Raw genomic sequence first — 16,578 nt, forward strand, 5'->3', positions numbered from 1 at the left:
ACACTGTTTTATACACTAGTATAATCTGTTAATCTTGGTTGGTATTATTATTGATTATATTGTGGTTCGTCTCGTCCAAGCACAAAGGCTCGGTTATACTGTCAAATATTACATTTATCAATGCTCACTATCTTGTATTGGATTCCATTTGTCGTTAGTATACTGGATTGAACTAATCACTTGGTAGATCAACATGTGCAATATATCAATAAGCAACGTGTACAACAACAGAGTATAAAAGTTGTTTCAGTCGATAGTAATCCAGTGTTATACAGCATACATGATTATTCATGGATGTTGACATGACTCAAGAGTATGGTGTCCATGACATTGGTAATGCAATCAAAGATACGATAGTTATTCAGGTTTAGGAGTAGCTGATCAAGCCATGCATAGTGTAGATCTTGATGCTGCATAATCATTTAAAATGGAATCTTTTTAAGCTGTATTCGACACTTGGATTCATGCTGGTGTCCAGTTATGATCTGAGCATTGGCTGCCTTATACTTGCCAATTTGAAACAACCGGGAATCAGAATCAAACTGTTCAACATATTGCGCAAAGGAAACCTAATACATGCCAGACAGTTTGTGGATCCATTTTGCTTTCGAGTCAATACATGTTATACAATGGCTGTTTTAAACACCATTATTGCCATCCAAACACATTGCTCACAAACAGCAAATCAATCGTATGATAACCCTGACCAAACAGAACTCATAGGGTTGGAACTCATCAACCCGAAATGACATATCTGGCCAAGTAACCAGTTCAAAAAATACAAACCAAACAGCAGAATTGAGCAAGATACTTGACAACCATTTACTAAAAAACAAATTATGATGATTGGATAGTGTATGGATAAATACAGCACATTTTGTTACGTTCAATTATCCGACATAGCTGACATACGACATACACAGCCATAGTGGTATACAAGCAATCCATTAACACGCAAGCCGGACAATTGTAATAATTGACATGATCATTAAACGGGTTTATGCAATCACCACGTGTTAGACCCTAAATTAAATGAATATAAAACCACTGGCAATGCTGCAGCCGACAAGTGATTATCTATTGACAAGCCAATATGTTCTGTATATTTGATATACGGACTGGCATAATTCACAAATGTCAATACACCATTAATCATCATATTGATTGAACTGGATTCACAGCAGTTTGAGTTGGATGTTGTGTTGGATAGTAAAATACAATTGATATGGTTCACGTGGTAATGCATGAATTGGTTAATCTACAAACCCTTCACTTTATCTACCCTGAACATATGTCTTGCCCCGTTAATCTTTCTCGATATCAAGTGTTTTAGTAAGAACAATGCATATAGATGCAAAAATACCAAGCATTAGTATTGCCAGTCAAGACCATCAAAGTATAAAAATGAGTTGTCAGTTACTATCAAACATCATCAGACTGCTACAAATCAACAACTCAATCCGTATAGTATTGATACGCTTGCCAAATACAGTTCAATAGTATACTGCAGCCACAATGAAGTTTTCACTACTAGCCATTGCTTCTGCTGCGTTTGCTGTCAATGCTCAAGGGAATAAATCTGGTATGCAAATCTGTTGATCAGTCTATTTTATGTTGGGTTTATCAATGTTTGGATTGTGAAATCGTTCAAAACTTACTAATTGGCATACATTATAGAATCCATGCCTAGATGGGCCTTTATCAAGGAACACCGTGATGCTGGCAGATTTGTTTTTATGCCATACACTGATGAGCAACGAAACGTCGTGCTGACCAATGTTGAAAATAGTTTGAAATTGTGGACCAACTATGAATCTAAAATCAAAAACTATGGTGAGCGTGCCGATCCCTTCCCAATTATCAAGAAACTGCGTGCAAAACTGGATGCATCTAATCTTACCGATACTGAGATGCAGACTGAACTCTTGAGTGCGTTTATTCGCATGCGTGACCTTCATAGTCATTTTGGGCCATCTGGACCATATTCTTGTTTCAATGCCATGACTGGTCTTTCTTTTAGATTTATCGAGGGTAGTGCATATAGAACCAAGAAACCAACTGTTGTTTTTGACACTCACATCGGCAATAAAGGTTTGCGTGCTTTTTTTGGAAAGGACTATGACCAAATCAAAGCTGGCGACGAATTACTACTTGTTGATGGTATGACGTTTACTGACTATCGGAACTTGAACCAGGACAAAACAGGTGGTGCCAATGATTATGGTGGTCAGTATGGTGCTCTTGATTACATGACGTTTCGTCCTGGTTCCTTTACTCTTTTGCCAGAAACTGATACGATCAAATATCGGTTCAAATCAAAAGACACTGGAAAAGTGTACGACATTGAAGCTCCATGGGTTGTTTATTTTGATCCATCATGCTGGAGTATGACTAGTCAATTGTATGCCAAAATTTCTGGAAAAACTCTACCTGGAACACCTCAGCCTGCCGACACGAACAGTATAATTGACACTGATGCACCTGATACCGGAGTCAAACGTCGGTTGAAGACTTGGGAAGAAATCAGAACTCCATCAATGATATCCCAGTACCATTATAAAAAGCAAAAAATTAATCAGATTTTACTTGAACAGCCATCACAAAACCATACTCTTGAGTACCAAAACGCCGGCGTGTCGACTATCAGCTGGGCCATCTGGAAACCCGAATCCAAGAATCTTGGTATTATTAGATTGGATGATTTTGTACCAAAAAATCTTAAAACTGGTGCACAAGCAGATATGGAGGGTGTTCGTGAAATCCACAAACTTCTCAGTACTGTGCTCAAAGACACCAATGCTGTTTTAATTGATCTCCGTAAAAACCTAGGTGGTAATGGTAATTTTGCCAATGCCATTCCACAACTTTTCAAACCTGATTTTCAACCAATGCTGATAAGATACTTGATGAGTTCTGTCGCATACAACACTCTGGTTAACGGCACATCCTTTTTTGACACTTCTGGTCCAGCATGGTACAAGACTCCACCTGGTAGCAAGTATTCTATTGATCATGACAGAAACTCGTTCGATCAGTCAAACATGTATGGTCAAGCCTATCTCAAACCTGTTGGTGCATTCACTGATGCTATATGCTACTCAGCATGCGATCTGTTTTCAGCGTCTTTTCAGTCGTCCGAAACTGGCCATGTTTTTGGCGAAGATGGAACAACTGGAGGTGGTGGTTCCGACATATTTTCGCTTGATTCAACCTTACTTGCGCTCAATCCCGTCGATTTTAAGCCAATGCCGTATTACCAAGAACTGACCGACGAAACAACTGGTCGAAGCTATACCAACGTTCTTTCAATCGGAGTTCGACAACTTGTACGTAATGGAAAATATCAAGGTCAACTGGTTGAAGATACCGGTACCGTATCCGAATATATTGTACGTCCCCGTTTGACGGATATACTGCCTGGATCCACTGAAAATTCTCAATTTGACCGTATTGCCGATCAGCTCAAAACACTGGGTGTCAGAACTGGACTGAACAATCTTCACTTTGTTTCTGAACGTATCAATTACTACACCACTAGCAGTGACGTGACCATTGATGTAGAAGTCAAGGGAATCAATCAACTGTCAGTTATTGATGACACTGGCAAATCACTTTCAGTTGCCAAGTTTAAAAGCAACATAAAAAGTCAACACTCGTTCAAACTGACATCTGTGATCAACGATCTTGGTAATACTCGGGTCAGTATCATTGGCCAAAACAACGGCAAACAGGTTCTCAAAACGTACAAGCACATTAGTCGCACTCCAAAACAACAAGACCATTTTAAACTTGAGCGTGGTGTCAAATGGGAGTTTAATGGTACCAGTAAATCGGTTGGAATATACAACTCGCCATCTACCAAAAAGTCACAGGGATGGAACTTGATCAATGGTAAATGGATTGTTGGCGATGGAGTACAATACAGTCCTGAAATAACCACTGAGATCCGAGCGTACCATACTGCACCAGTTGGATCCAATATCACTATTGAAATTGATTCCAAACTTGAATCACAACTTTATAACGACTTTTTAAGCTTGTATATTGCATATGCGGATGGAAGTGTGGAGTCGCTTCTGAATACTCTTGACTCGGATGGTAATATAAGTATATATGGCATTTCTGGCTCCGAAGCACTTGTGAAAAAGTTCCCAGTGACAACCAAGTCGGAGCTGTTTTTTGTCAATCTCATGTTCAAGTCAGATCTTTCCATACAGATGAAAGGAGCAACAATCAATTCTTGGAGTGTTACCATGAGTTGAAATAGTTGTAAATGTTGAATGTATTATTTATTGCACCATCAGATCATGTTTGAATAAATACAATGTTTGCATAACTATCCTATACACTATTGTTTAAATTTATTTCAATCAACACATGTAAACCTTTTATTTGGTCGAGTGAAATATGCAAGTTTCAAACCATTTTTTAAATTGGACTGGTTTTGTCATGGATGGAATATTGCAAGTGTTTTTAAACTTGTCAGATTTTTGTATTTTCTGGTGTTTTAGACATTGGAATGAAAGTTGATATTGGATATTTACCATACCAATCAGAGTTGCCATGGTTGTTTAATGAAACTCGGTACAGATCTGAATAAAACTGCATTTAGACCTGCATTTTCAATGATCTGATGCGACATGAAATCATTCGAGCTGATAATGGTCATTGCACTATTGTCTTGTTCTTGTTCTTGGACTCTTTCACTGGTTTTTTAGCTTTCATAGCCGGTCTCGAGTTGATTACTTGATCCGCATTTGATTGATGATTTCAACTGGTATTTAAAACTATGGTTGTATTGACATCATCAAAGCAGTTGAGCCAAACATGTGGACTGCAATGGATGAGTTTGGTGATTGTATAATGTATGGTTATACCAAATAATGAATATATTATGCAAGACTTTCTAGCACAATATTGTATATTCATCAATCTGGTAGAAACAACTTACTAGTCCAAATCAAATATTGGATGCATCAACAGCATACTACTATGTGTAATACTTGCAAACCACCAACTCACAATCAACTTTTGGACACGAATATGTTTGACAGTCATTCTAGGAATGGTCATGTATGCACTGGATCTGATTGGTGGTTGTTGGTAACTTGACCTGCATACACAGTCAACAATCAACAACTGTGTGCAACACATATTGGATACAGCAAATCCACAACTGTCAATACTTGTTGTTGAAATGGGTTCAGATCACCATCAGCTCGCTCACTTGTTGCACCAATGTGATTGTATGATCAACCTGACACCAACCAAACCACACTCGAATATATATGTTCCAGTCATGTGCATGGTGTATCGATTGTCAACTCACAATGTCAACTCCAACACATTCCACCATGATTATGGTCACATCACACCATGCTGATGTATGTCGATCGGTATCACATTGCAAACGGCTGTCATCCAATGACTGCAATGCAATACCGTGCATGTATTGTGACTGATACGTTGTGCACCATCAGCAAGTGTGCAACTGTCACTTGATATATCGAGTCTGATATGCAACAACATGCTGGGTTTACCATGATCAGGTTTTTGATCAATCTTGGACTCATGATACATGATTTGACATGTTGGATCGTGTGGATGTGTCATGGACTGCAATTTAGTTGCAGACACACATATGTTTGATATTGACTGATGTATACTGTGCAACGACTGATCAGTGCGAGTGTGATTGCACACTTGGTGGTATTGTGCATTATGGTTGTTTGACAATGGATGAATGCTGGATTAGTCGGTCATATGCAACCCATTTGAATCGACCTATTTGAACAATCACTCGATGCAACTGACAAAAAACACTGCCAGCCAATGTTTGCACGGTACGAATATGGTTTGTTTGCATCAAATCATTACACAATCTGTATCTCAGCACTCGTTTATTCAAAATAAAATGTATTCAACCACATGTTCAAACATGTTTGGCTACAGACAGTTTGTGGGATAAACTGCACATCATCGACTGAGCTACACTGCATGATCTACTATGCCATTGATACACACGTTCAATTCAGCAATGCAGCTGCATTACAATGCTGACAACTATCTGAACCAATTCAGTATAATATGTTACAACTATATATATTCCATTGACACATCAACAGTCATACATACCGATTGTTGAACATGCTCGTGTTGGTTGGTGTGCATTGATACAAGTTGTCAGAGCCAACCAACAAATCACTATATTTGTACGGATTGTGTACCATGGCATATGTTTGAACAGATACTGCACGAATCATTGTCGTTTGGATTGAATAATCAACAAATACCATTGTGACTGCACATGTATTGCATATCTCGGATAAACTGTCTGGACTGAAAATCGCTGACATGTGACAGCAAATTGATGTTCATTATAGTCGAGAAGTAAATCACAGTTGATCAAAGATGTGAATGGATGAACCAATGTTGGATTGTGTTATTAAAGAACAAGAAAAAATGCGTTTTTATAAAGTTGGAGAGCAGAGAAACGAAAGTATGCGAGTTCTCACTCAGACATCATGATCGAGTCTTTGATTACTATATATCTTCCATCAGTGATGGTTGTGATATCACAATTGGTGATCACAGCCCAAACACATATAAAGGATTCACACACACTCAGTGAAAATCAATAGACTGCACATCTCAACATTCCAAGTCATATACGAGGGATAAACTCTGTATACTGTAGAGCATCTGGATTCAGTGATTATTTTGGAATTGGTGACAAGGTCAGAATCTTGAAAGTGAAGGCTTTTCAAAAGGGATATGTGCCAACATTTATCAAATCTGATTATCAAATATATGCGGGAGATGGATACTCCTATCTACTACAAAACAATAAGGCAGTTCAGCTCGAGCAACGGTACAACATTTATGAATTACAAAATATTACTTGATTTTCCAGGTGCATTTGATACACCAATATGAGAACGGCCATTGATCCAAACGGAGATCGTAGCAAGCGTGAAATTACCGAGTTAGTGGAATATACTCTTGAACCGCTACATGAAAAGACTAATGTATTTACATGAAATTATTGTGTTGGGTAATACTATACAATAAATTTCGAAATCAATACCCACAATGAATATCTTGAACGCATACGGAATTGGAATCATCACAACCCAAATGAAAATGAGCAATTGTGACAATGACATCGAGATTATTATCAAAGAAACAAGGATAAAGACCAGAAAACATACAGATAGTACTATTCATTGAATTCCGATCTTGAGAAGGAGAAGGAGAGTAAAAACACAATTCCAGAACAATAAATAGAAACAATCACAACAAGTGCTTTATTCAAGCAGATATAAAGATACATTGATTAAACACGGAAAAGAGACTTGTCCATTCAGAGTAGATTAACAAGTGATTTCCACAACGATGGACATGATTGACATGATACCGAGTTGTCCCACCACAGTGTAAAAAGACTGCACTATCAGTTCCACGATCATTGGTAGCAACATCATCACTGGAGTCTGAATGTGTCATCAATTGATGAGACATTGTTGGTTGACAAACTGTCTCACTGCAATGGAAAGAGACATTTGAGTTGCTTTCATTATTGCTTGAATTCAAAGGTGTCAACATCAACTGTTGGTATTCACACTCACTACAATGCCAACTATTGCTGTAACAGAAACCAGTCTCTTGTAATGAATACACAACTTTATCGAGTATTTTCAATGATCAAAGTAGCACTCGATTGCATCCATTTCTCGATATTCTTACTCCGGTAATCTACAGGAGTACAGCCATCGTCATCATATGGACAATATTCATCATCAGATTCTACACCACCAGCCATACACCAAATGAGACATGTTGTCTTGTGTAACTCTAGTGCGTTCCTGTTTGGTAGTCGAGTGAGATTGTTGTGAATGAAATACAATGTCATTTCACTGTTGGATTCGACTGTTTGTCGATTGTCAGTTTATCTCTTTTGCCTTGTTCTGCGGATAACTTTCAAATCTTCAATTGTCTCAATCCACTTCTTGTGCTTGTCACTTGTCAGATCATTCGTCTCATTGATTACTTTGATCACCAGTTTGTCATCCACTACATCCACATATTGCTTTAGTTTACCAAATTGGTCATGGCAATTGATACACAACAACAGTCCGTTCTGTATTTGATGTTTCTGCGTCAAACCAGCTCGTAACAAGATGGATGGTTTGTTGTATGCCATTCCAATGTTCTTTTGTGATATGATGTGTGCTCCTTGCAAGGACAACTTATCCCAGCAAAACAAGCAGACGCCGTCTCTCTTTTCAACCACCTTGTTCAAGTACTTGTGCTGTAGCTCACTCACTTTTGCAACATAGTCCAGATCATCAGCAGAGTTGTTTCTTGATGTTGGGTTTGATGAAACTGGAGTGTGATAGCTGGATGAATCGTTGTAGTCTTTGTGGAATGGCAGTATGTAATACCCAAACATGTCATCAATGAATGTACAATGATGTTCTGGGTCTGCCAACTGGACCTTGGTTGAGAACTGCTGCTGCTCTGCAAATTGGTTGGCAGTCAGCAGGTTGTGCAGTCGAGTGATGTGTGAGGTTTCTCCCTCTTGGATGATTCCCAAAAACAAACCTCGTTTGTTGTCATCCTGTCACAACTCCTTTTGTCTCTGTGTTGGTATGGCTTGAGTGCTGATTTGGTAGTATTCATTCAACAGTTGTGTTGTTGCTGTGTTTGTTGTTTCGATATTCATTTGATGTTTTTTGACAAAAGAATGAAACTCGAGCCAACCAAAATAATTGCAGTCAACAATCAAATTGGACAATATTCACCAATAATCTTTTAAACTCGTACAGTTTGTACAGTGTTGTCATAAAAGTCATGGTTTGACACATTTTCATCAAGTTATCAGTGAGTATCAACGAGTATCAATCAACAAAATTGGTCTCGTTGATTGATATACTATTATAGTGTAATCGATTGAGTTGAATTGACACTCGATCGAACAATACAAATAAACACAAAATTGTTTAAATATTCAAAGTGTGAATTTGTTTCATTCTTCACACAATATTAAATTTTGAATTCAAGTCGCTTTTTTTTGTTTCTTTTCTTTCACAATTGTAATGGAAAATAAAATATTTTATATCAAATATCTTGACAACCAGCCAGTGAAAATCAAAACTCACTTTGATGGAGAACTAGAGAGAAGAACCCCAATTGATAGTGTTTTGAAACTAATTGCTGCTTACAAGACTGCCACCACTCCCCTCCTTGACGCTATCCCTGTTGACGAGCCCACTCCATTATGTGGTGAATGGTCCAGCCATTGCTGGGAATGAACCCCTGGCCTCCATTCAACATCCAGTTGGTTGTTACGGCCATTCACTGATTATAAAATCAAGGAGTGGTGTGAATGTTGTAAAGTTTTCCAATTCAAACCAAATTCCCATGAGTGCCATTGATCTCTTGGAATGGCTTTCTGGATCGAATGTTAATTCTGCAGTTGATTTGGCTGACAAACAAGTGCTATCTCAGCAGCAAACCAATCTTAATCAAAAAGTTGTATTTCCGCTGGCTGGTCGAGAGAAATCGCTCCAGCACATTGCATCATGCTTTATGGCCACCTATCGACATCGTAGCAATATTGATCGGAATTCAAGACGTATTATTGTATGTACTGGTATGCCGGGATTGGGAAAAACTCGACTTATGACAGAGTGCTCTATCACAGTTTTAGACATGACAGGGATTCAAGGCAAACGACTATCGGCAATCGTTTCTTTTGGAAATGACACGAACCCATATGGCGAAATTGACAAACTCCTTGGAATCAAATGTTCATTTACCTGGAGATTGCTCCATTCGGTTTTCAAGGCGCAATACAAGTTTGATGATTGGATGCGTGGAAATTCACCAATAAACAGAAGCGGGCTCACAATGACATTAGCTTTATCGACCATTGAGCTTTATTGGAGTCAGAAAGCTCGAGACAGCATACTTTTATTTGTCGGAGTTGACGAGTATCAAAAACTCGGTCAAGATGAACTGAGTTCTCTGCTGGATATCTTGTGTGCTTCTTCTTATCGTGCTAAAGTGTCAAGGCTTACACTTTTCTGTATGTTGGCGGGAACTGACCTGAACATGATTCGTATTGCTCAACCATCACATCCTAATATTGAGAGAATACCAACCCGGTTTCTAACTCACATGGAATCAATGGAGGCCATTGGTCCTTTTATTTCGGATATACACTGGATTCGTGGTCAGTGAAGCCTTTGCTCAAAATGCCTTTCATCTAAGCGGAGTGCCAAGACTACTGACTGAGTTTGCAAAACAAGTTGTATCCATGAAGCCGAATGATCTAACCGAACACCGTTTTCGGGAGGCAAGAATGGTTGCGCTTTCAAACTTGCAGCATCATCAATTGTCACTCGCTGATATTTTGAAGCTACTGGCGATTTCTTTTACAAACATGCCTGTTACATATCTACTAAACTGTCCGTTTTCTGAATCATCGCTACCTTCTGCAAGAAACCTTACTTGGAGTCAAATGGTTTCAAACGGGATGTGTCAAATTCAAGATGATGGTCAAGTGATTGTACCATTCCATATCATTGTTCAGGCTTTGGAGAGGCCATTGAGTCAAAGCGTCGGTCTAAACCAATTTGGAGCGGCGCTCCTATCATCGTTGAATGGTTTGTCGCTTGACGTTGAATATCCACTTTCCAACATGACTCGTTGGTCACCATGGGAGTATTTTGGTGCTAGTTTCTACTGTATCAGAATCAACTCGTTTCTTGTATTGGGAATATCGATACTTTCTTTGTCTGATATACTGTGTGGATCGCGGTTTGATTCAGGTATTTTCAATACTCAAGTTCACATCAGAATTGCTGAAGTTTTCCAATCAAACGAGCAATATGGACCTGATATGCCACGAATGATCACTCGGAAACACGACAGCTGTTGTCTCGTTGACTGGGTTGGCGGCGAGACATTGCAAATTGTAATCAATGGTGAGAATGGACCAGGAGTGGATATATACTTTATTCTGAAACGCGCAAAATACTGGCTATATCATAGTTTTGGATCAACGAAAACGACTTGGTTCTGATATTACAAACTCGAATCTGACCACTTTCCGATCGAAATTACCGAACCCGCCAGCATGTTTAAACAAGTTCAAGTTGGACTCTGTTTTTGGTCTGATGAGCATATATTCACAGATTAATATTAACCATGTTCCAAATTCAACGTATTTTGTTTCTGCATCAGATTATCTGTATTTTCATGGTTCACTCTATGATCATCCAGGTTGTTCTATGGCCATTGATGTCAATTCTGCATTGAAAACATCGATTAAACAGATATTCTGCGGTACCAATGATGAGCAAACGAATTTGGCAAACAAGGTCATTGAACAGCGCTACAACAAACGCATTGCAAGCTATGATGAACTTGAATCATTGGTGTCACAATGGGGTGGAAAGCTGAACGAGTCGGCTCGTGCAAGAATCAAGTTTTAAAAACCTGGCTAGTATTTACATTTTACTATTTATCAACCATAAATGTAGAAGGTGTAAAACATGATTTCAAGTATTGATTTTATCGAATTCATCAAGTGGTTGATTGCAATAAATGAACGCTGACTAGATGTTGGCATGCACTACACAAAATTCAACCAAATCATTGCAACTTTCAAGTACTATTTATTCAGTTTCAGTTTTAATGGCATTGATTCATTTTTACAATCTTGGACATAATATAGCAGTGATTCTGGGTGAATCTCATCAATTGTGTTCATTCGAGTCAGAGCATGAATCTGGTACGGTAAGCAACCAATCCTTTCAGATCATCCACTATTGTATACCAAGTCTTTTGTCCAAGATTGCACATCTCGAATAAACAGTGTGTGACAACTATGGACACATGTAGCAGTAATTGACGGTCAAGAAACTGATATCAATATTCCATGTATACTACCAAAGTGTGTAGTTTAATTGTGGTTGTTTGATTGGTACATATTTGTACATATTTGTATGACTGAATGATATGGCTGCAGTTATTTAATCATTTCAGTACAGGAATGAAACCTTGAATGTACATTGTAATCCAAACTTTATATTACAAATATTGTTTAAATTGACTCTTGGGATTGTCAGTCCAATAACATGCCATTAAACGATCACCCGTTGAGTTGAGTGGTGATATTTGCTGTATTGGTTGGATAAACACTGTCGATTCTTGAATCAACACAACAACCATCATATGACACACAATCAGACTATAATGTTGAATCTACACTTTGTGCACTCTTAGTAGTCATACATTGTACGATCACCAAATTTGAACCCACATTCATGTATTGTGTTTGACTGTCAATGTTGTCAATACAACTCTGTACACACATTTATTGTGTTTATCACCATCCAACTCAATCTCACCATTTCAATCAATCTTGGTCAATGTTGATGATTTACACGCTAATTCATTATCCAATCTTGTCTGACATTATTATTGGCTTTAATCACGTTTGGTTTGTAAACTGCCATGATTTGTACTACCATTATCATTGTGTATCTGATCACCAAATATTCCAATACATCAATAATACCACAGTGTAAACAGTAATACAGTTGATCAGTCTTGTGGCAAGACATTTCATTCAAGTTTGTATTTGGAAATACTCGATGGTTTAATCACCACACACTGTTTGTAATGCGATTGTCATTGATCTCATTTCATTCCAGTCCAGTCCATCTGATTTATGATGATGTTTAGTAATCCATTACCATGTGTTATAGTAAACTAGTTTGTTTATTAAACCAAATCTACAACGATCACATTCAGAATATTAATTTACAGTATTTCTAAATGCATGTTTGATAACAATCCAATTTTGTTACAAAAAACTGATCAAAACAATACTAAAATGGAACAATTCGTTTGTGTGTTTTACAACAATCCAAACAAACAATTGTTGGCAATTGTCGGACATTCGCATAAATGAAATTGTCATCAAAATTCAACTTTACTAATTTTATCAAACATGGATTGTGTTGATATCATGAAAGAGTTGATCAAACGCCTGGAAGATTTGAAACTATTAACAACGGATACTCAAGTATACAAGGCTGATGGAATATGAGACAGACTGCTTGTGTTGATACTGGAGCTGAAAAAACATGGCTACAGTAAGTTTAATAGCCATTGTATTATTGATGAATTCAAACTGTTGCTGACTTTGTGTTGGTTTGAAATGGCAGACTTTAAAGTTATATTGCCTCGCTTACAGAGTATTGGACTGGAAGATATCACAGTCAAGTATTTGGAGTATAATCGACCCAGTTTACAGGTATTCATATATTGTAACAATAATGGATTGTTGTTCATGACTAAACTAATCAACATGTGTTGTGTAGATCAAAGTAATGAAGTTTGCTGCAGTGTTTGCGAGTATGGTATACTATGATGGTCGGTTCAAAATATCTCAACGACTAAGCAACCAAATTGTACAACTCATGCAATCACCAAGCCGTCAAGTCAAAATGGCGGCAAGTCATGATTGATATTGATCAAATGATTGAAATTCAACTCATCTAGTGTCAATATGCATATAGGCGATGAAATCATGCACAGAGGTGTACAAATATAAACGCTGGAGGGAAGAGGATGGATTTGATTTTAAGCCAATGGTTGAGATTATTGTCCATGAGCCTGATCAACAAGTGTTCACATTGGCAATTGGCCTGTTCTCGAAAGTTTGTCATGATATTGACGATGAAAATGTATGTTTACAACAATACAATATTGGATCAGTTTGGACAGTGTCTTGTCATGTTGATCTGATTGTATACTTGACATTGAACAATATCATTAGTTTGGCATCGTGTTGTCAAGACTTGTTTCACGACTGGAATCATCCGATGGTTCAGTTGCTGTCGATTTTATCGAAAATCTTCAAACCATGTATCTGAATATTTATTGTCATGACCGAGTAAAAGCAGTGAAATGTGGCATCATTCCAGCACTAGTCAATACGCTCAGGTATGTGGTGTTATGCATGAATGTGTGTCCAGTCATCACAATTGGTAAATTTGACATGGTTGGATTGACATGACATGAATACAGGAGTGTCGATCAAGAAGTGATTTATGAAAGCATTGTTGCTATTCAGAGTTTTTACAATGTTACAGATTATGAAGTGACTTCAGTCGAGTTTATAAGGTCGGGTTTGATTCAAGCACTGAACGACTTGTGTATCAAATACAGCAACAACTCTGGGCTAAAAACACGCATGATCAAGATGGCTGGAACAATTGCATCCAAAATGCGGGACTTTCCTGTATCGCTTGTACGATCGTTGGTTTTTGAGCAATTGACGATATCAGTGTGTGATCTCCGCATGGGTTACTCTTTTCGCCTGTTTGATAATGTCAGCGACATGATTCAGAAATCTACAAACAAGACCGAGATGATCAAGGTGTTTCAAGAATATGGAATTATGCAGCAACTCATCACTATTTATTCACGTACAGATATACGTTTGCATGATTCTGGTGCTGGTACTGTAAACTTACTCATGACACTTGCTGATTTTGCCGATAATCATTCCGACAGTTCAATACGTACCGAGTTGGATCAAGGCGGGATACTTGAAAATCTGATGGCTATTGTAAAGTCGGATGCTGCTGACCACGTAAACAAGAGGGTTGCTGACCAGATCATTGAAGCGTGTTTCCAGCATCGGGCTTACACTGCTAGTTCGAGCATTTGGCCATACAATGACAATGCCGAAATTGATATGAAATCTGGAATGGCCGGATATACACATGGACAGGCACGCACACTTGTCGAAATGCAGTATATCCAGTATCTCCATTCTATACTTTGCAAACCCATGTGGTGGATCGATATCACAAACCAGCATATTGTGGAGCAATGGAGGGTTGACTCACTCGGTCAGAATATATCACCATCAACATTTAATCTTGCATTGGAACAACTCGGGGTTTTTGTCAAACAACTTGTTTGTAGTGGCAGTGATGGATTTGGTACAATTGTCCCAGGACCTGTTGAACTGACGTATATACTGGACAATGGCATACCTGACAATGTATACACGCGATTGATGACAAATGTATCGGATATTGAACATGGATCAAATCACAACACTGGTCAAATGGTGCACAATCTAATTGATGCATCAATGTACAGTGTTGTATATGGACAAACGATAATTGCACCACTGAGTATACGACTCGAATACACCACAATGGTACCATGCGATATGCTGTTATCGACTCGACTTGTTTCAGATACGCCCATCATTGACAGCAGTCCCAAGTTTATATCACGCAAGTTCCAATGTCTTCCGAGTGAATTCCGTGTCGAACAGGATGGCAGTGTGACCATCAACTCATACATCAACAATCTGAATCCGATATGGCATCGAGACATGTACAAATGCATTGCCAAAATATTCAAATGTTTTGTCCCGATGTTTGAAAGTCTGATCAGAACGATGGATCCACGGTTCAAGTATATTGATATTTGCAATCGCACAAAGGGATATAAACCACCAAGCCAGTCAGATCGTGGTGGTATGGAATCAGACACTCAACTCATTCGTCCCGTGTATGTACCAACACTTCCGGAACATTTTGAATCCAAATATGAATCAGCAAAGCCAGTATCACTGCGTGGTCGTAATCTACAAGTCATTGTCAAACTCACCAACATTCAACTGACACCATCCAAACCTAAATACAACGAGGGAAACTGGCACATTGAAGGTCCAATTAACGAATCGATTGTTGCAACTGGACTGTATTACTACGACGTGGAAAATATCACCACGCCCAAACTCGATTACCGTGTGGCTGTTGATCGTTTTGATGAAATGGCATCTGATATGTATTGGAAAGATGTGTACGACATTGATGAAGAATCACCACGCAATCAGTATATAGGATCGCTTGAATTACCAAATGGTCGATGTGTAGTTTATCCCAATCGATACCAACACAAAGAACAATCATTTGAACTTGCAGATCCAACTCAACCAGGACATTGCAAGATTCTGACATTTTTTGTAGTGAATCCATCTCGTCGGACTGTTTCGACTGCGCATGTGGCTTCACAACAACCACAATGGTACAACTCGAGTCTTGACAAGACACCCATACTGCCTGAACTGTGGAATGATGCCACGCAGTATATTCAAGGTGTTCAATCACCAGCTGAAGCCAAACACTATCGAGATGAATTGACAAGTGACCGAACTCAAATCACAGCGGCATATAACGAATACAGATATGAGCGGGTGATTGATCTTTGATGGTGAATTATGAGATTGTGATTTTACAACAATGAGTTGCAATGCCAGTCATATCTATGCAATTAAATGGATCGAATAAATTGAATCAATCATGACAATCATGACAGTGATTGTTGATTATATTGACTGATTGTGTACAATTGATTGATACAAGTGATATGGATGCATCATTCGGTGTTGTTGAATCAGATCATTGCTTGATTCTGTCAATGTGATCAAATGGATTACTACAAAACTGGACATGCTCAAGTTGAATCAAGTAT

At 38.3% G+C, this 16,578-nt stretch overlaps 4 protein-coding genes across 4 annotated transcripts; 3 read left to right on the forward strand and 1 right to left on the reverse strand.

The window, feature by feature from the left end:
• Positions 1-1,515: 1,515 nt before the first annotated feature.
• BATDEDRAFT_86314 (uncharacterized protein) lies at positions 1,516-4,348 on the forward strand (the record flags this gene model as incomplete). The annotated part of the gene is made up of 2 exons (XM_006676887.1): positions 1,516-1,582; positions 1,678-4,348. The coding sequence occupies 2 exons, from the start codon at positions 1,516-1,518 to the stop codon at positions 4,260-4,262; spliced, it is 2,652 nt and encodes an 883-aa protein (XP_006676950.1). The 3' UTR covers positions 4,263-4,348.
• A 3,157-nt stretch (positions 4,349-7,505) lies between these two features.
• On the reverse strand, positions 7,506-8,452 carry BATDEDRAFT_23076 (uncharacterized protein; the record flags this gene model as incomplete). Its single annotated transcript, XM_006676638.1, has 3 exons — positions 7,506-7,582; positions 7,747-7,865; positions 8,007-8,452. 3 exons carry the CDS (start codon positions 8,450-8,452, stop codon positions 7,506-7,508), a joined length of 642 nt encoding a protein of 213 aa, XP_006676701.1.
• Positions 8,453-9,098: 646 nt separating this feature from the next.
• Positions 9,099-11,501, forward strand: BATDEDRAFT_23077 (uncharacterized protein; the record flags this gene model as incomplete). The annotated part of the gene is made up of 4 exons (XM_006676639.1): positions 9,099-9,292; positions 9,378-10,043; positions 10,198-10,991; positions 11,059-11,501. 4 exons carry the CDS (start codon positions 9,099-9,101, stop codon positions 11,499-11,501), a joined length of 2,097 nt encoding a protein of 698 aa, XP_006676702.1.
• Positions 11,502-13,160: 1,659 nt separating this feature from the next.
• On the forward strand, positions 13,161-16,315 carry BATDEDRAFT_86681 (uncharacterized protein; the record flags this gene model as incomplete). The annotated part of the gene is made up of 6 exons (XM_006676888.1): positions 13,161-13,169; positions 13,271-13,330; positions 13,398-13,436; positions 13,596-13,763; positions 13,856-14,022; positions 14,107-16,315. The coding sequence occupies 6 exons, from the start codon at positions 13,161-13,163 to the stop codon at positions 16,313-16,315; spliced, it is 2,652 nt and encodes an 883-aa protein (XP_006676951.1).
• Between the last annotated feature and the right edge of the window lie 263 nt (positions 16,316-16,578).

The sequence above is a fragment of the Batrachochytrium dendrobatidis genome (genome assembly GCF_000203795.2).
Source record: "Batrachochytrium dendrobatidis JAM81 unplaced genomic scaffold BATDEscaffold_2, whole genome shotgun sequence".
Taxonomy (NCBI): Eukaryota; Fungi; Chytridiomycota; class Chytridiomycetes; order Rhizophydiales; genus Batrachochytrium; species Batrachochytrium dendrobatidis.